General features: G+C 42.1%; 1 protein-coding gene across 7 annotated transcripts in view; it reads left to right on the top strand.

Annotated features, from left to right (window-relative positions):
- Positions 1 to 21,142, top strand: part of MID2 (midline 2) — a 97,645-nt gene that overhangs the window by 57,308 nt on the left and 19,195 nt on the right. For all 7 annotated transcript variants that reach the window (XM_070290961.1, XM_070290958.1, XM_070290960.1 and 4 more), the window contains exons 4-5: positions 17,435 to 17,542; positions 18,911 to 19,059. In XM_070290961.1, coding sequence (XP_070147062.1) covers positions 17,435 to 17,542; positions 18,911 to 19,059 — 257 coding nt within the window. The remainder of the gene's footprint in view (positions 1 to 17,434; positions 17,543 to 18,910; positions 19,060 to 21,142) is intronic.

Here is a 21,142-nt window from a genome sequence, read left to right as displayed (position 1 = left end):
AACAATCTGCAAGATAGATGGCAGTGCTTCTGTTTTACGTGGCAGAAAGATGGGCTCAGAGATGTTAAGTAACTTGTCTGAGGTCACTCAGCTTATAAGTATTAAAGGTAGATAAGACCTGCTTGACTTCAAATCCAGAGCTTTTCCCAGTGTACTTTGTTGCCTCCTGGGAGGAAAAAATGCTGAGAAGAAATGGCAGCTTAGCACATGAAAATGCTCAAAAAGAAAAAAGGAAAGAAGAGTGCTTTTTCTCCCCCCAAAATATTTATAGCTACAAAGAGAGTGATCAAAGAGCAGGATTACTTTGATGGTTAGAATGAATGATGGGAAATCTGAAGGAGCCCTGGCTTTTGAAATTAGAAAACCTAATTTGGGTTGTGACTCCACCACTCCATAGTTTATATGACTTTGATAACTCATTTTACCTTATGGATCTCAGTTTTCTCATCCATAAAACACAGACAGTAATGCCTGTCCTAGCAGTCTCGTAAGGTTGTAAAGATCAAATGTAGACATCAAATATATCTGAAAGCACTCTCTAGTCTAAACCATAACCACTACACAGCTATAACTACACAACTGTAATCAATGATTTCCTTGGTTAGAGTTACATTGTATTAAGATGATAAGCTCTTTGGAATTTCCCAGCAAGTTAAGATACCTTCTCCTTTGCTTTGTGTTTTCTCTAGGAGCTAGTGAACTTCCCAAAGTGAGAAACTGAACCCTGAGCCCTAGGCAGAAAGTAAGGAACCAACGTAAATCACATTCTATGCCCCACTATACCACCACTGTTTATGTATAGGTGAATCAGGTTAGGGCTTCCCTGGTGGCTCAGCGGTAAAGAATCTGCCTGCAATGCAGGAGCCGCAGGAGATGTGGGCTCAATCCCTGGGTTGGGAAGATCACCTTGGAGGAGGGCATGACAACCCACTCCGGTATTCTTGCCTGAGAAACCCATGGACAAAGGAGCCTAGCAGGCTACAGTCCATAGGGTCTCAAAGAGTCAGACAAGACTGAAGCCACTTAGCACACACAGAAGCATGAATCAGCTTAAGGTCAAGATCAAGGGCAGACTTATAAGTGAAAGTAAGCTCCCAAAAGGTATCATTTTTTCTGAGCAAGTGTGAGATTGGGGGACACAGACCTACCTGCTTTGTCCTAATGAAGGTGGAGACAGATTATGAATTTCAGGCATTATATACACACAAACACACATGCAAACACTCACATATATGTGGACCTCAGGGCTCATTACCATAAAGCAATGCCCATCAGGACAGAGTCCTAGATATAACCTAGGGTCATTGCTGATTCCAGTAATACTTGTATAATACCATGCTTTCTGTTCATGTGTTTGACAACTGCCTCTCATCTTTCCTCATCAATACCACAGGCAGGCGAACCAGTGAATCCCTGAGCTACAGAGCAGGGATTGGATGTGGGAAGGTGCATATTCATCAATGCATTAACAAGTATTTTAATGAGCCTCCAAGGTATAGTGCTTTATGCTGCTTGGAGCTTAGAGTACAGGACAGATGGGGTCCTCTCCATTAGGGAGCATTGCAGAGGAAACTGCAACAGAATGTAATTACGCTATTACATTTTTATAAGTAAGGGAATGTGTTAGCTTTCTTGCTTACACACCTATTTCTTCGAGATTCAGCCTAATATCTTTTGGGCTCTGAGCCTAGGGAATTGTGATAATTACGGGGAGAGCTCAGAGCAGAAAAGCAGAGAATAACATGCTTGAGCCAGCCACATTCCTTCCCAGCCAAAGATGTGAAATGTAATCAGTGTTTTGTCAGAAATCAGCACTTAATCTCCATTTTGGCACCAGCCTTCTACTCTAAATGGAGGGAGAAGGTGATGGTCTGACTCCTGGTAGGAAGACAACCATGTTATGTTCAGAGGCAAGACAAACCCTGTCCCACAGTATGGAGGTAACTACCTTTGGGCATGAGATCTTGATGCTTAGGTGTGGCAAGAAGTATAAGAAGAGACACGGTACTCTCAGAGAAAAGTAATCATGACCCAGGATGTTCCAGAAAGAAAAACATGCAGAAACTGAATAAAAATAAACCAGATGATAAAAGAGGGCTTGCTCATTTGTTCTGCAGACAACCCCAGAAGATACAGTGGTTTTAGCAAGAGTAGTTACAGTCATCATCATCATCAGAGCAGTAGTAGGAAAATCAAAACAAAAGAAAAAACAACTATCTGACTACCCATTATATATCAGAAAATGCATTTGGTGCTTTATTTCGGTTGCTTAATCTAATAAACGTGTACAAACCATTACAAGGCTGGATACTAGTCTCATCCTCATTTGCAAAAGAGGAAACTTAGGCTGCTTGCCCAAGACCAGACAGGTCATTGGTAAGCAGCAGAGCTGGGAGGCTAACCTGAGGCTGTCTAACTTCAAAGGCCATTCTTTTAACTATTTTTGATTTGATTTTTGGTTCAGTAAAGATAAACCCTTACCCCAGGACACCCAGGAATCCTTCCCACAGAGTGTTCACACGGATGCACGTGCATGTCTGTGCCCTCACTCTCTCTGTCTCTGTCCATCCCCAACCCCATCCCCACCGAGATAGCCTGACCAAGGGCTCTTCTCAGGACCCCTTTATTTCCTTGGACTTTCCCATATAGAAACCCCTTAGCTGTCGTCCCTCTCCTGGCTCATGAGGTAGTTGGGACTCCTGAAAATACGTTGTCCAGGCATCTTTGTTATCTGCTTATGTAATTGGACATTTTTCTGGGGTCTCCTTTTTCACTGATGCTCTTATACAGAATTCTTCAGGTCCTTGTGCTGAGGCTCTTTCCTGGTGCTTCTCCATCTTCTTTCCCTACCCCCCAGTTCCTCCACCCTCCACAGCTTAGAAACAATATAGCCCCTTCTTCAGCTGTTTTCAGGGCTTCCCAAGTGGGTCAGTGGTAAAGAATCTGCCTGCCAATGCAGGAGACATGGGTTCAATCCCTGGGTTGGGAAGATCCCCTGGAAAAGGAAATGGCAACCCACTCCAGTATTCTTGCCATGGACAGAGGAGACTGGCCAGCTACAGTCTATTATGTTGCAGAGAGTCAGACACAACTAAGCACGCACGTAGCAGCTATTTTCACTCTTCCACTTGGGCCCCTGTTCTTTCTAGTGACCATCTTCCTTTTTTGAACATGGAACCAGTTTTTTTTTCCCTTTTGTCATCTGAAGTCCCCTGCCTCATAAAGAATGACTTTTCTCAGAATGGTGGTTTCACTAACCTTAACTGTCAGAATGTGAATTTCCTGGGCTGTCTTGCTCCATATGTATATAGGAAGTACCGGGATACTGCAGCCATCACCCAGAGACAAAGGTCTTGGGGAGGGTAAATGCTCCCCACAGTCTAGTCTGAGGCTAGAGAAAGCATATTTTTTCATTGGCTCACGCTACTTTCTTTCCCTTACATAATTCTGTGGTTGTGAAAGGCAGTTAAAAGGAGAGCTTGGGGAAAAGCCCTAGACTTGGAATCAGGAAACCTGGTTTCTGTTACTGGCTCTGCCACCCACCAGCTGCAAGACCTTGGGCAGAGCAGCCAGTGCATCACCTCTGGTACACTGCCTGCTTGGCTGTATTAGAATGACCAGATTCTGTCTCATTTCCTTCTGTGGACTATAAGCTTCTTAAAGGCAGTGGCCATGACACATTCCTTTTGGAAACCACAGTTCCTAGCTGGTCTATCTGAGTCATGCTGTCCCCTTCTCTAATCTACTTTCCACATTGTTTTGGGAATGAACTTAAAAAAATGCAAATCCCATATGTCATTCCCCTACCACAAACAATTCAGTGGTTCCCCATCATGATTAAAATAAAGGTTTATAAGACCCATCATAGTCTGGACCCTACCTACCTCTAGCATGTGCTCTTTACTACCTGCACTTTGTACTTTTGTCATTCATATTCCACAGATATTTAGGCATATTTCTGCCTTGGGCTAGGCATTGGAAATACAGTGTGAAGATGGCCCCTGCCCTCATAGAACTTCCACTCCTCCCCTCTTCTCCTGGCTGACTACTGCTTGTCTCTTAAGACTCAGCTCAGGCATCCCCTCCTCCAGGAACCCATCACACATGCTCTGTACTCTCTCTCTCCTTCCCCTGTGTACCTGAAGCACTTTATGCATACTTCAGTCTTAGCACTTCTATGTATTGATCTGTCTCTCCACTAGACTGTAAACTCTGAGAAGGCATACTGTGTGCTCTCCACTTTTTTATACCCAGCACATGGCTTGGTACGCAATAGATATCGAGAAAGGATAATTGAATAAACAGTACCCTCTGGTGGCTTGCTGTTGTAAGTGTAATCTTTCACACATCATGAAAGTGAAAGTGAAAGCTGATCAGTCCTGTCTGACTCTTTGTGACCCCCGTGGTCTATACAGTCCATGGAATTCTGCAGGCCAAAATACTGGAGTGGGTAGCCTTTCCCTTCTCCAGGGGATCTTTCCAACCCAGAGATTGAACCCAGGTCTCCCACATTGCAGGCGGATTCTTTACCAGCTGAGCCACCACGGAAGCCCAAGAATACTGGAGTAGGTAGCCTATCCCTTCTCCAGGGGATCTTCCCGACCCAGGAATTGAACCAGGGTCTCCTGCATTGCAGGCAGATCCTTTACCAACTGAGCTATCAGGGAAGCCCTCACACATAAGGGTAGGTAAAGCATAGCTGATTACCCAAGAGAGGTAACTTTTCCTTTCTTTTAACATTGGGTGGAAAACTATTTCAGAATATGTGGTTACCTAGCACCTAGGTTGTTATTCCAAATTTTCCCAAATCTTTCATAATCAGCAAACAATACATAAATGACAGAACACGATTGTCATTTTGAGTAATTGTGTGAAAAGAAAATGTAAGGGAAATTTCTCTCATGTAATGAAGAAATGTAACCTTGTCTATAATTTTGCATTTTACCTTTATGTCAGGGCCAGCATACTCACATTCATTCATTAATTCAGCAGATATTTGTTGAGTACCTGCAATGTGCCAGGCACTATTCTAGGTGTTGAAGGTATAGCAGTGAACAAAACAGATTCTTTAAGAAGCTTTCATTCTAGTTGGGAGAGAGACATGATAAACAAGCATATTTTTACTAGGGGTTATATGTGTTATGGGTAAAAAGAAAACTAGGGTGCAAAGTTCTAAAGACTTATTAGCTATAATTTCAGAAAGATACATAAATATTGGTTCACGAGACCTGCCTAAAACATTGTGGGACTTCTAGAATTTTCTTTCTTTTTTCTTTTAAATGTTAAAATAAGTTAAAGCTCAGATTTGTTGTTGTTATTCAGTCATTAAATCCTATCTGACTCTTTGTGACCCTATAGACTGCAGCATGCCAGGCTTCCCTGTCCTTCACTATTCCCAGTTTGCTTCAATTCATATCCATTGAGGGATATGGATATCTAACCATCTCATCCTCTGACACCCCCTTCTCCTTTTGCCTTCAGTCTTTCCCAGCATCAGGGTCTTTTTCCAATGAGCCAGCTGCTCGCATCAGGTGGCCAAAGTATTGGAGCTTCAACTTTAACATCAGTCCTTCCAGTGAATACTCAGGACTGATTTCCTTTAGGATGGACTGGTTTGATCTCCTTGCTGTCCAGGGGACTCTCAAAGCCCACACACACACACACAAAAGAGTCTCCAGCACCGCAATTTGAAAGAGTCAGTTCTTTGGTGCTCAGCCTTAGGTATGGTCCAACTCTCACATCCATACATGACTACTGGGAAAACCATACCTTTGACTAGATGAACCTTTGCTGGCAAAGAGATGTTCCTGTCTTTCAATATGCCGTCTAGGCTTGTCATAGCTTTTCTTCCAAGGAGCAAGCATCTTTTAATTTCATGGCTGCAGTCACTGTCTGCAGTGATTTTAGATCCCAAGAGAATAAAATCTGCCACTGCTTCCACTTTCCCCTTTCTATTTGCCATGAAGTGATGAGAGCAAATGCCATGATCTCTTTCACCCTCATGAAGTGAAAGTGAAAGTCACTCAGTCGTGTCCAACTCTTTGCAATCCCATGGATTATACATGGACTATACAGTCCATGGAATTCTCCAGGCCAGAATACTGCAGTGAGTAGCCTTTCCCTTCTCCAGGGATCTTCCCAACCCAGGGACTGAACTCAGGTCTCCCTAATATTATAGGTGGATTCTTTACCAACTAAGCCACCAAGGAAGCCCTTCATCCTCATCAAGAGGCTCTTTAGTTCCTCTTCACTTTCTGCCATAAGGGTGGTATCATCTGCGTATCTGAGGTTATTGATATTTCTCCTGGCAACCTTGATTCCAGCTTGTGCTTCATCCAACCCAGTATTTTGCATTTAAGTTAAATAAGCAAAGTGACAATATAAAACCCTTGTCGTATTTCTTTCCCAATTTTTAACCAGTCAGTTATTTCACATCCAGTTCTAACTCTTGTCTTGACCTGCAACAGGTTTCTCAGGGGACAGGTAAGTTCTGATATTCCCATCTCTTTAAGAATTTTCCAGTTTGTTGTGATCCACACAGTCAAAGGTGTTAGCATAGTCAATGAAGCAGAAGTCATGTCTGAGTCTTTTGCAACCCCATGGACTGTAGCCTGCCAGGCTCCTCTGTCCATGGGATTTCCCAGGTGAGGATACTGGAGGGGATTGCCATCTCCTTCTCCAGGGGAATCTTCCCCACAGGGATCGAACCCAGGTCTACCCCACTGCAGGCGGATTCTTTACCGCTGGCTGAGCCACCAAGGAAGCCCTTAATGCCGTACTAACACCTTTAACCATCATTAATTAACACCTTAGTTGAGAACAAGGTGAAGAGAAAAAGCAGGCAGGGTACTCAAAGAAGTGAAAGGACACAACAAATTTCTCACTTCCCATTCTACCCCAGGAGCACCCAAGTGACCCCTTCCCCACCTTCTCAGACTCCAAAATGTCAGAGAAAAGAGGCCAAGGGCTTTGTTTAACATGCAGCCACTTTTTGTGCAAAGGAGATGAGAAAGAGAAGTAAATTGGACATCTGACTAATTATCAAGAAATTGTTATGAAAACCTCTCACCTTGCTGAGCAGCAAAGAATTAATTACTGTCATAACAATGCAGTCAAGAAAAGGCAATAGTCACTTTCTATGAGTTTGGTTTTTTTAGAGATTTTTTTGATTATACTTAACAAGACTGTATGTATACTTGAAAGTTGCTAACAGAGTGCATCTTAGATGTTCTCACAGACACACACACACACAGATACACACATACAGGTAACAATGTGAGGTGAAGTACGTGTTAACTAACCTTATTGTGATAATTCTATCATGATATGTTAGCATATCAAATCATCATATTGTACACCTTAAATTTACATGTTGTATGTCAATCATATCTCAATAAAGCTGGAAAAATTAAGAAACCATGATGTTTATGATGCAGATGTTATACCTATTGTGGCAGCATCTAAGCTAAGGTGTTAATCTAGATCACACTTTAAAGCAGGGGTCCCCAGCCTCTGGGATATAATGCCTGATGATCTGAGGTGAAGCTGATGTAATAATAATAGAAATGAAGAGCATAATAAATGTAATGGGCTTGGATTATCCCGAAACCATTCCCCCACCCCCGGTCCTTGGAAAAATTGGCTTCCACAAAACCAGTCCCTGGTGCCAAAAAGATTGGGGACTGCTTTTTTAAAGCACTGCATCACACACACCACTTCCACAGTCCTTTGTATCAGGAAAGTTCAAAAGTATAAAAGGAAAAGGAAGATAAGACTACCTTGTTTTTTTTTGTTTTCTAAAGCAAAACAGGGCAACATTTCAAAGATGATTCCATCACCTTTACATAAAAATAATTAAATGAAGCAGGGCTTTTTAATGGATTTTATATATTCACTTGAAGGGAGGGGGTCACTGCCTTCAGGACTGGGAGACATGTAAAACTATTAATAGGATTTTCAGTCCCGTGTACTGGAGTAGCTGTAGCTTAGGAGATAAAAAAATAATTCCTGGAGCAGAGTTAAGCAATCTACTGCCTTTAGTGCTTAAATTTAATTTTGTGGCAGAGGTGTGGGTGAGGGGTTGTGGATAAAGGTAGGCGGGGGATGGGAGTGCTGAAGCTAGAAAAGTAGTGTGGATGGGGAGGCGGCAGCCAGGGCATCTAGAAGTGTAAGAATCCTAGTATATTGGACTCAGGGAACCAGGATGTGGAAGGCCTTCTGACAGACATGGACATCAACTGAAGACATGTTTCCTGTCAGGCTGTGGGTACTTATGATGTGCTAGGTACTGTTCTCATTGCTCCATATATTTTAACTCATTCACTTCTCCCACTTAGCCTATGGAGTTGGCACTATTATTATCACTGCCATTTTACAAAAGAAACTGAGAAATAGAGGTTAGATAATTCGCCCAAGGTCATACATGTAACGAGTAAATGACACAGCCAGGATTTGCACTCCAGCAGGCTGGCTCTTGTCCATGGTTTAACCAGGGTGTGTGTGTGTGTGTGTGTGTGTGTGTGTGTGTGTGAGTGATAGAGAGAGAGCACGTGCTCACATACTTCTTTTCCTCTCAGCTGGCTCCCAAGATAATCACATTCCATAGAGTTAAATGTTACAAACATTTTGGGTAATTCCTTCCTGATTTGGAAAAAACATTGTATAGTATACGAATGCATATAATGTAGCATTTATACAGTGTACACACATGTATCGACACATGTATTCCATGTTTATTTCACCTGAGTAACTAACAAAAATCTTGGCAACAGAGAGAGAGAGGGCAATTTGTTCCATATACATGTCTTAGGAATGACCCTGTGCCATGTTGCGTGTCTGTGTTGGGTTTAGAATCCTTTCTCCTCAGGGATCAGACCTCCAAGCCTTGGTAGCCTTAGAGTTAGTTACTTTCTGCCATATATTCTCTTTCCACACAAGGCAGCTGATTAAGAACATGCAAGAAGTGGGAGAGGTATAATCTAGGCTTGCACCTGGGATTCTATATATAGAGCTATAAATCCTATGTGAAATGAGGCAAAAACCTCCTTTCTGTCTCTTCAGAACCACAGAATTGTTGGATCTTCAAAAGACTGAAGAAATCATCAGTTCCTAGCCCCTCACTTTAAAGATGGAAATATGAGGCCTAGAGAGAAGGGCTTACCCAACATATTACTGATCAATGACAGGGTCTTCTGACTCCCCATCCAATATTCTTTCCACTCTACTGCTTGTTTTGTGAAGCACTGTGCTTGCTTATGACCCCTCTGAAGATACAAAACTCTCTAGATCTCACCCTTGTGTATTTACCTCAGAAATGTGAACATGTATGCCTAAACACAAGCTTCCCTGGTGGCTCAGCAGTAAAGAATCTACCTGCCAATGCAGGAGATGTGGGCTCAATCCCTGGGTTGGGAAGATCCCCTGGAGAAGGAAATGGCAACCCACTCCAGTATCCTTGCCTGCAGAATTCCATGGACAGAGGAGCCTCGTGGGCTATAGTCCATTGGGTCACGAAGACTCGGACACGACTAAGTGACTAAACAACAACAACATGGCGTTAAGATCCTGACATTTTAGCCAACTATGTTTAGAGACTCCAAATGACAGTGCAGCTTTCTAGAATACATCTGCAGTCTTCATTTCTAGGCTTATTTCTCTCCCTTGCATCTGTCAGGCTGATCTGCTTTACCCAAACACGTTCTCTGCTTTCCTGCCTCTGTTTTTGCTTATGCTATTCCAATTATTCTCTCTGCCTGCAATTCTTTTGCCTTAAACCTCATTTCTGCCTGCCCATGTCTTGTTCATCCTTCAAAACCAGCTCAGCTACATGAAACCTTCCGTAATCTCCTGACTGTCCTTTTCTACAGGCCAAATTACTTTCCCTTCTCTGTGCTCTCCTACAGCTTTGATTGTATCCTATTATATTTCTTCTGCTGCTATTTATTAAGCTGTAATTAATTTAACTCACAGTCATATTTTGCACTAGACTATAAGTGACTTGAAGGCCAGAAGCTGAGTCTTTTTCATCATTTTGGTCTTACTCAAGAACCCACCTAGTGCCGTGTCTGTGATGTAGGCACTCAATAAAAGTGGAAAGTGAAAGTGTTAGTCACTCAGTCGTGTCTGACTCTTTGTGACCCCATAGACTGTAGCCCGTCAGGCTCCCTGTCCATGGAATTATCCAGGCCAAGGTACTATAGTGGGTAGCCATTCCCTTCTCCAGGGCATCTTCCCAACCCAGGGATTGAACCTGGATCTCCTGCATTGCAGAAAGATCTTTACCATCTGAGCCACCAGGGAAGCCCAGGCACTCAGTAAGTGCTGAAATGAAAACTTCCCCAAATGATTTTTTAAATATTTATTTATTTGACTGTGTTGGGTCTTAGTTGGGGCACGTGGGATCTTCGCTGCGGCAAGCGGGCTTCTCTAGTTGTGGTGTATGGGCCTAGTTGCCCCACAACATGTGGGATCTCAGTTCCCCAACTAGGGATTGAACCCATGTCCTCTGCATTGGAAGTTGGATTCTTAACCACTGGACAGCCAGGGAAGTCCCCCAAGTGATCTTTAATGCTGACATTTCAAAATCTTTGAGGTGGAAGGGGAAGACCTATTTGGGCAGAAGATTTCAGAAAATAAAGGGGGCTGGCATTGACCTTTTAGAGCAGAGTACAGTGAGATGGAGATGTCAACAGGGAGTTCTATTACCGTGTAAATACATTGCATTTGAGTTTGCAAATGCTCATTGCAGGTAGAGGGCTCATCCACTACTTCATACATATTATTCTACCTGAACATAAATTCTCAGTTCCTCCTGAACTGCACTGTGGTGCTCTGCAGGACTGATGGATGCAACTGAGCTAAGGAGAGGGTGTAAGAGGAGAAGTTTCTCCTGGGGGTGAGTTGGAGGGAAGGCTGATGAACTTTAAACTCAGGGATAAAGGACCAAAAGAATGAGTGTGTGGGAGTTCTCCCAAAAAAAACTCTCAAACAAGCTCTGTAAAAAAAGGGAGGGGTAAAAAGGTTAGTTCATTTACATTTCAATAGGGAACAGAAACAATTAACCAAAATAAATTTTTGCATCCTCTTAAACCTTGATGGCTTTTGTGAACCCCTACATATTGATTTCCTTGTAAATCCTTCAGAGAACCTGTGTGTTTGTATCAGGGAAGGGTGGAAATTGGGGAAGACAAGGTCTGACTCTGGGTTTAATCTTTCAACTAAGAGGTAGGAAAGAACTACAGGAAATAGAGTGGGGTGGGCAATGGGAAAGAAGCTTGCCAGTCAAATTCTTGCTGCCTTTGGGAAGAAAAAAGAGAACACAGAGCAGAACAGATCTGGAGGCTTAACAGGAAGGGCTGTGTGTCCTAATACTTAGGCCTTATAAGACTGGCACTGAGACTCAGTCTAAAACATCAGAAACTCCCCTTCCTTTACACAAGTAGGTTGCCAGTTCAGTTCAGTTCAGTTGCTCAGTCGTGTCTGATTCTTTGCAAAAACCCCATGGGCTGCAGCACGCCAGGCCTCCCTGTACATCACCAACTCCCAGAGTTTACTCAAACTCATGTCCATCGAGTCGGTGATGCCATCCAACCATCTCATCCTCTGTCGTCCCCTTCTCCACCTGCCCTTAATCTTTCCCAGCATCAGGGTCTTTTCAAATGAGTCATCAGGTGGCCAGAGTATTTAGAGTTTCAGCTTCAACATCAGTCCTTCCAATGAACACCTAGGACTGATCTCCTTTAGGCTGGATTGGTTGGATTTCCTTGCAGTCCAAGGGACTCTCAAGAGTCTTCTCCAACACCACAGTTCAAAAGCATCAGTTCTTCGGCACTCAGCTGTCTTTATAGTCCAACTCTCACATCCATACTCACTTTTCCAAGGCTACTGGAAAAACCATAGCCTTGACTAGATGGACCTTTGTTGGCAAAGTAATGTCTCTGCTTTTGAATATGTTATCTGGGTTCGTCATAACTTTTCTTCCAAGGAGTAAGCGTCTTTTAATTTCATGGCTGCAGTCACCATCTGCAGTGATTTTGGAGCCCAAGAAAATAAAGTCAGCTACTGTTTCCACTGTTTTCCCATCTATTTCCCATGAAGTGATGGGACTGGATGCCATGATCTTAGTTTTCTGGATTGTTGAGCTTTAAGCCTACTTTTTCACTCTCCTCTTTCATTTTCATCAAGAGGCTCTTTAGTTCTTCACTTTCTGCCTTAAGGGTGGTGTCATCTGCATATCTGAGGTTATTGATATTTCTCCCGGCAATCTTGATTCCAGCTTGTGCTTCATCCAGCCCAGTGATTCTCATGATGTACTTTGCATATAAGTTAAATAAGCAGGGTGACAATATACCCCTAATTGGATTTTCACGGAGGATAGATTTTTCCACACACATAAAGCCATTTAGTCAAACACACTAATCTAAACCAAAGAACAAAGTTCAAATAAAAATCTGGGGTCTTCCACAAACCACCAACCAACTGACCAATGAACCAACCAAGAATGCTTATCAAGGTAACCCCAGTTGGAAAAAGTAACCCCTGTTGTTTTCATCTGAGGGTTAATAAGCAAGTGGAATACCTCACTGGATTTTCAAAGAAAACTGCAGACAAGGAAAATACCAGGGGTTTCAGGTGCCTTCCAAGCAATTTGAGATGTTTTATTTACATCATGAAGACAGATTTTCCCTGGAGTATTTCCTGTTCAGAAAACACTTAAGGAACCTGCTCTTTTGGGCTGCTTCTTGACATGGAAAAATGTTAATGTCATTGCTTTACCTTCAGTTTGGGATTTTGCCTCTTCAGCCAACTGTCTGCTCTACTAGTTGCATCTAGCTGTTTCATCTTGCCTGATGTCACTGTCCAAACCACACTCAAACTCCCTCATTTCAACCTGCATTTTCTCTACAAAATGCATTTACTGTAGTATATTTTTAATGTTTTCCATTCCTATTTTGATTTTTCACTTTGCTAAATCCATCAGTAAATGTTTCTTAAGTGTTTGTTGTGTTTAGGCATTGTGCCTATTGCAGCGGGAGAAACAAAATGGCATAAAAACGTTCCTCAAGGAGCTTGTTGTCTAATTGAAGATTAGTAAGCAAAGAGATGCTTCTCGTTTGTGACCTTTCCTTTCAGTTCCTGCTACCCTCCTTGGCTAGGCCCTGTTCACATCACAGTAGCCTCCGAAATTGTCCCCATGCTTGCTGCTGCTGTGTGTATGTGTGTGTGTGTGCTAAGGGACTGTAACCCACCAGGCTTCTCTGTCCATTGAATTTTCTAGGCAAGAATACTGGAGTGGGTTGCCATTTCCTACGCCAGGGGATCTTCCTGACCCAGGAATTGAACCTATGACTCTTGTGCCTCTTGTATTGGCAGACAGATTCTTTACCACAGCTCCACCTGAGAAGCCCATGCTTGCTATTATCCCCAATTAAATTAACCCTAGTTCATCTTCTTAAGAAATTTTATTATAGTTATTCTCCCACCATCTTACCCTCTTCCTTCCCCTACAAAACTTTCAAAGATACTATATTTTTTGATAAGGTTCAATCTCACTAAAGTAAGGTTCAATTTCATTATCTTGGCTCAAAATTTCCCCCTTCTCACCTTTTAAATCTGAGTCCTATCCATTTTCAAGTCCTGCTTCATTCAGGCATCTTATCTCCAATTCCCCACTGAGACTGATCTTTCCCTTCAATTTCTGTACATTATAGCCTACATCACTCATTGACATTTCACTTACATTACCTTGATTTCTTTAATATTTAGGAGTTTTTCTCCCATAAAATTGGCCAAGGAGCCAAAAAGTTGAAGCCTTATCACCCTTTTGGATTGTACATTTATTAAGGGCAGGTCCTGAGCATAGTGCATTGCATACAAGAGATGATTAATGCATGGTTGATGATAAAGATGGTGATGATTTTTCCTGGTTTCAGGGGATAGGATGGATTATGAAAAAAAAAGCAAAGGAAAGATTCTGCAGGTAGGGAGATGAATTAATGAGGCTTTTATAATAATATTCAAAAAAAGGTGATGAGGGCTTCAATTTATTATTTCCTTGGTTCAGAGCCTCATTGTATTATAAGAAGGACTTTAGTGAGATTGAAAAGAAAGGAGGGGAGGACTTTGGGACTGCTGTGATTTTATGTGGGAATGAAGAAGAGTTAGATAACTGAACCTGAACAAGTACAATAATGATAGCATTAACTTAAAAGAGGAAATCAGAGATGGAAGCTGGATTTAGAGGGAAGATGATGAGTTTGTTTTTAGACATACTGAGTTACGATAACTTGAGTAACTAAGTGAACATGTCTGACAAGCATTAAGATACTGCTCTCCATTCAATTCAATGCAACAAATACTTACTGAACACCAACCATATGCCAGTCGCTGTGCTGGAGATATAGTCAAATAATACACAGCCCCTGGCCTCCAGAGCTCATGTTTGCTCAGGAAAGTCAAATTAACAAATTCCTATAAGGTAGTAAATGATATGATAGAATTATATATAAAGTGTTGTGTGTGCCTGCTCAGCCGCTTCAGTCGTGTCTGCCTCTTTGCGACCCTATGCACTGTAGCCCACCAGACTCCTCTGTCCCTGGGGATTCTCCGGGAAAGAATGCTGGAGTGGGTTGCTATGCCCTCCTCCAAGGGATTTTCCTGACCCAGGAATTGAACCTGTGTCTCTTGCCTCTCCTGCATTGCAGGCAGATTCTTTACTGCCCAGCCACCAGGGAAGCCCATATAAAGTGCTATGGGAATATAAATAGGGAATCAGTTGTATCCAAGCAGGTGAGAGAAAGTTTCAGAAGTGACAATCTTTGACCTGGGTTTGGGACAATAAGTAGAACTTTGTTGAACAAATAAATAGTGAAATGACTTTCTAAGTGAAAGTACAGTCTTGAGCAAAGGCACAAGACATGGATGTACATGGCCTTCTGGGGGAACATAGATAGTCTGAAAACACTAAAGAGAATGTGATGACAAAATAAATATGGATAGTGCAGAAGAGGTAACGACTGTCAGGAGCTGAAGACAGGATTCTGCTATACTAGACTGGAGAGACAGTTTAGTGTGATAGTTAAAGGTGTGAATTCTCAGAGATGGATGCTCTGGGCTCAAATTCCATCTCTGCCACTTACTAGGGGTGGGGCCTTGAGCAAGTCAGTTTCTCTGTGCTCAGGTTTCCTTATCTGTAAAATGGGGCTAATGGTACCTCCTTCATAGGGTAGTTTTTTTTTTTTTTTCAAGTGAAGCTAGAGTTGGTTTTATTAAAAGTAATCAAAATAGTCCCAAATAATATGAAAGTGAAAGTCACCCAGTCGTGTCCACCTCTTTGCAACCCCATGGACTGTAACCTGCCAGGCTCCTCTGTCCATGGAATTCTCCAGGCCACAATACTGGAGTGGGTAGCTGTTATCTTCCCCAGGGGATCTTCCCAACCCAGGAATCAAACCCAGGTCTCCCGCATTGTAGGTGGATTCTTTACCAACTGAGCCACCAGGGAAGCCCCAAACTTTAGGACATGACTGAGTGACTTTCATTTTCACTTTCAAATAATATGGCATCCATTTAAATAGATCCTTTTAAAGAGATGAAGCACTACCATAGAAAGCTTCTGCTGGTACTTTAATTAGAAGATCCATAGGGTTGTTTTGATGTTTGAGAGACCTAGTATATAAACTATTCAGGACAGTGCCTGGCATGTAGTGAGTGTTAAGTCAAGGTTACTCCAAGAGCTGAAATAAAAGAAATAAGGAACCACACCACTGTGTACTATACCATCAGCAGCTATAAATAGGAGCTGTCCTTTGTCTCCAAATAGTCTCTGCACAGATCCAGGGAGCACTAGATGAATCTCTGATTCCCACATGAGTGGGAATTCTTTGAGAGGGTGATATTATCTGCCTTGGAAAGGAAGATCCAATTTAGGGACAGGTGAGCAGTCTGAGAAAAAAAATTGGATGGCCAGAGTGGGACTGTTCATTCAGAATAAATGGAAGCTCTCACTGTGGCATTATTTTCACTCTGGCAAGTGAAAATAAACCGAAAGAAGGCTGAAATTCAGCACGCATATTTAATTTCAGTTTAATAGGAAACAGAAAATTGACCAGCAGGGACCTTAGAGGGTGAGAGAGGAGACAGTGGGGCCTAGTGACACGTATCTTGCTGGCCTTGGAGTACATAAAGGAGCCCTCTAAAGAGGGCTAGCAGGTGAAAATGCAGCCCTACCTTGCTAATAAAGCACATCTGACGACTTCAGTTTTGCTGCTCAAGAAATCCATTGTCTATGCCTCAGCTTTTTAGAGCTCTACTCAAATGATCCTTGAATAGACTCTTGGAATGATTGAGCTTTCCTCTGTGATGGCTGCTGAAATGGAACTGAACCTTATCTGCCCACCTTGCCAGACCAGGAGTTTCCCTTGACACATCTTGTTTGAATTCTGTTCTCACCACTTCCCAGCTGGGCAGTCTTGAGCAAGTCACTGAAATTCTCTTAGCCTCGGTTTTCCCATTTGTGAAATGGAAATAAAAATAGCTCTTATATTATAAAGTGGTTATGATAATTATATGAAATAATTTATCTATAAAGTACTTAATATACTGAGTGCTTAAAAGACGTAAGTTTGGTTCCTCTTTCTTTCCCTTTACATTTAGGCAGCCCAAAGATCCTCTGTGCTCATTTTAGCCCAGCTAGGGACTTCATATCATCTAATGTCTACAGTAGTAGAGATGGGCAGGAGAAGGGAGTACATGGGAAGACGATGAAGAATGGTGGCTTTTTTTTCACCCTCCCACCCTGACTTTGCAGTAAGGATATCTTGATGTAGTCAGTAGCCCCAAGTAAGAAAGGTATTCCGATACTGGACAACCCAGAGTAAGAGATATCTATTAAAACATGATGACAACTGTGTGAAAATCCAGCTACACAATCGTATACTTAATATGAAGATAGAGCTAAACATTCATATATTTTGAAATTAGCAAGGAACAGGAAAACTGAAAACATTTTCGTTAGGATGGTTGAATTATGTTGTTGTAAGCTTGTACCTTCGTATTCTTGTACCTATGGAGAGGGATCCTCTTTCCCTGATATACTTAACTCTTCGTACCCTCTTTCCAAAAGAGCAACAGGAGGACAGGGTGCTAGATTAAAGGGAATTGCACAGTGGGAATAATATGCCCCCATCTCATCTGTCCTTCTGCCCAGCCTTCCATTAACCATCATGATCTACCAGAGGCCAGAGACCTTCCTGTCTGTGGTGCTTCAATGCCCTTGCATCATTAATACCATCATCTCTACCCTTCTTCTAGGAGTGGATCTTATGAGGGAGGTACGGAAGAAGTTGTGCATGCTTAGCTGTTAGTCCAGACCTTTGAGAACCTGCAGGGCACAAGGGCAGAAATTACTATGTAACACTCTGGACTTTCTTGGCAGGTGAATACCGCTATGCATGAGGCAAAACTTATGGAAGAATGTGACGAATTGGTAGAGATCATCCAGCAGAGGAAGCAAATGATTGCTGTCAAAATCAAAGAGACAAAGGTAAAACAGAGCACTTCAGTGAGACCAAGGCCAAGTTGACTTTACAAAAGTCCAAGTTTCATTCCAATGATTCCAGTTTAAACTTGGATCACGAAAGCAAGAAGATATGGGGGTTTAGGGAGAGAGACAAAGAAGAAGCAATCTTTGGCCTATGGCTCTGAATTCAGAAAAGATGATGGCAGGTCTGCGGTGTTGGAAACATTTCATATTGTGACTTGGTTGGTAGTTACATGGGTATATGCATATGCAAATATCATTGAGTTGTACACTTCAGATTTGGTGCTTTACTCTAAGTCAATACAAAAAGAACTGTGGACCAGAATTATGGAAGGATCATGATTGCCATTGTAAGGACTTAGGGCTTAGTCTGAAAGGCATAAGAAGCCATTCTATTCAGTTTCTTATGATGGGAAAAGACTGAAAAATATAGCAGAAGTATTCAGGATAGATCAGACTATGATGATACTAAAGTCAGGGAAGCAAGTTATGAGGCTTACTGAATGATTCTTGGTATAAGTTGATGAAGGCCTAACCCAGGAAAGTGGCAGCACAAATGGAAGGGAAGAACATAACAGGCATCGCTAGAAAGGAAATGACGGGAATCATCAACCGATTATATATGTAAAAAGGATGAAGGAGAGAGAGAGAAGACTTCCAGGCTTTTAACATGGGAACTGAAGAATCGTGATCAAGAAGGTGAGGTGTGGGCCTTCATGCAGCTATCTGATTTTATGCTTGTTGGTCTGCTGGTTAGTATAGTGATGATGAGCTCATGCTATGTGTACAATGGGAGAAGCTCTGAGAGCCTGGAGTGATAACCATTTATTTGTGCCATGCTGGTGGTTCCTTACTAACACAGATATTGAAGTTTCTGAGAACACAGATCTGTGAGTACACAGGTATGCATGAATACCTAGAGAGAGAAAGATATACATATAAATGTGGATACTCATAAAGAAAAAGGAGGTGTTTTTTATTAAACATATACATGACAATATATTGACAATAAAATGTCAACAAAGGTGATCTCCAGGTGGTAGGATTTCTTTTTATACTTTTTATTTTCTATAATGACCATGCATTGCTTTTATAATAAAAATAATTAATATGATCAATAAAAGAGGAGGTAGGTAACCTAGAGTGTATGACTGAGTGTGTTGCAGGGTAAGTAAGCGGGTGGAGGGAGGAGTTGGCAAAATATAGACGTGGAGGGTAGGGGGAGAAGCAGAGTGGTTAGTTCAGGGACCATGGGATGTTCATGGGTCTTATTTTTAGTATCACTGCAGCAGATCTCCTTCATGTTGTTTTATCATTTTTAATTAAGCACTGGATGTGTTTATCTTGTTTTCCTTTTGCTAATTCTTTAAGGTTATGAAACTGAGAAAGTTGGCACAGCAGGTTGCTAATTGCCGCCAGTGTCTTGAACGGTCAACAGTCCTCATCAACCAAGCTGAGCATATCCTGAAAGAAAATGACCAGGCACGGTTTCTCCAGTCTGCAAAAAATATCGCTGAGAGGTGAGTTCCTTATGGTCTTTCAACATGCCTCCTCTTAGGAAAAGGGACCAGCTTAAAGTCACTTAATTCAGTTCAGGCATGTTTGTAGCCACTGCCGCCTGAAGATTTTGCCAGCTGGCTACTTACTAAGCCTCAGTGTGGTAGGTAGCCCTGTGGATTTCTGGTGCCCCTTTCTCTGTCTCTGCCACCTCCTTTTTTTTTTTTTAATGTTGAAGAATTCCAGCTTTATTCTGTTTTTTTCCAAAGTGATTTTTAAAAAACTTTTTATTTTGTATTGGAGTATAGCCAGTTAACAGTGTTGTGATAGTTTCAGGTGAACATCAAAGTGACTCAGCCATACATATACATGTATCTTTTCTCCCCCAAACTGCCCCCCTCCATTCAGACAGCCTCATAACATTGAGCACAGTTCACTGTGCTATACAGTATGTTCCCAGTTCTTCTAATACACAGCCAACCATGCACCCTAGTGATGCCATAGCTCTATGCTACCTACTCAGGCCTGGAGCTTTCTATGTTGGTGTTGGTTTAGGGGCAGAGAAACTTTTGGCCACATACATAGGTGCATGCCCTACCTAAGTCTAGACCATAGCACTAGACTCCCTGGGTTTGAATCTTGCCTCTGACCTAAACTAGTTGGTTGGTCATAGGGGAGTCACACAACCTCTCTGAGTCTCATTCTCATTCTCTTATTTGCAAATAATAATAGTGCCTATCTCATAAAGTTTTTGTGAGGGTAAAATGAGTTAATATTTATAAAGGTTTAGAATAATGCCCAGTATGTGGACTTTCCTGGTGGTCCAGTGGTTAAGAATCTGCCTGCCAATGGAGGGGTCATGGATTCAATTCCTGTTCCAGGAAGATTCTACGTGCCTCAGGGCAACTGCTGAAGACTGAGCACCCTAGAGCCCATGCCCCACAAGAGCAGCATTAGTCTCTCAGTCGTGTCCAACTGTTTGCAACCCCGTGGACTGTAACTCTCCAGGCTCCTTCGTCCATGGGATTTTCCAGGTAAGAATACTGGAGTGGGTTGCCATTTCCTTCTCCAGGGGATCTTCCTGAACCAGGGATCAAACCCAGGTCTCCTGCATTGCAGGCAGACTCTTTATCGTCTGAGCCACTAGGGGGCTTCCACAAGAGAAGCCACCGCAATTAGAGTAGCCCCTGCTCACCACAAGTAGAGAAAGCCTGTGTGTGGCCACAAAGACTCAGTGCAGCCAAAAATAATTAATTAAAAAATAATTCCCAGTACAAAATAAATACTCAGTATTCTTATTATTGGAGAGCAGAAATTGCAGATGAGAGGAGATTGCCACTTCTTGCAGTATTACTATTAGCAATATTTGACTGTTTAATTGGGGCTTCCCAGGTGGCTCAGTGGTAAAGAATCAGCTTGACAATGTGAGAGACGCAGGAGATGTGGGTTTGATTCCTGAGCTGGGAAGATTCCCTGGAGGAGAAAATGGCAACCCACTCCAGTATTCTTGCCTGAAAAAGCCCATGGACAGAGGAGCTTGGCAGGCTCCTCCATAGGGTCACAAGGAGTCAGACACGACTGAGTGAGCACACATACATATTATCTTAATATATATAACTTTTAAGTGTTTAAGAAGAGTAAATTAGAGGTGAAGAGATGACAATTCTTTCAGGAAGTTTCCTGTAAAGGGAAAGAGAAAAATACAATGATAACTAGAATGAGTATGAGATAAAGGAAGGTTGTAAATTTTTTTTTTTTTTAGATAGGAGAGACATGAATGAGTTTAAAAGTGGATGTGAGGTCAGCTAGAGATGGGCAAAACTGAAGGTATGGAAAAAAGAAGGTATGTAGCCAAGTAATGGATGTGGATGTTGGTATGCCCAGCAGTTTGGTATGAGAAATTAAAGATTTTATCATTTCATATCTACTCCTCTTTCTCTAAAATAGGAGGCAAAGTCATTTGGTGAGCATGAGCAGGAAGTTAGCAGGGTTCTGTAGCTTTCTGAACATATGGAATACAGTTATAGTAATTGCTTTAATGTCTAATTCTAATATCTGGGTGAGTTTCAACTGCTTACTTTTTCCTCCTCATTATGGGTTTTCTTT

The sequence above is a fragment of the Ovis canadensis genome, chromosome X (assembly GCF_042477335.2).
Source record: "Ovis canadensis isolate MfBH-ARS-UI-01 breed Bighorn chromosome X, ARS-UI_OviCan_v2, whole genome shotgun sequence".
Classification (NCBI taxonomy): domain Eukaryota; kingdom Metazoa; phylum Chordata; class Mammalia; order Artiodactyla; family Bovidae; genus Ovis; species Ovis canadensis.
Note: the sequence above shows the minus strand (reverse complement) of the source record. Positions and strands in the feature narration are given on the sequence as shown.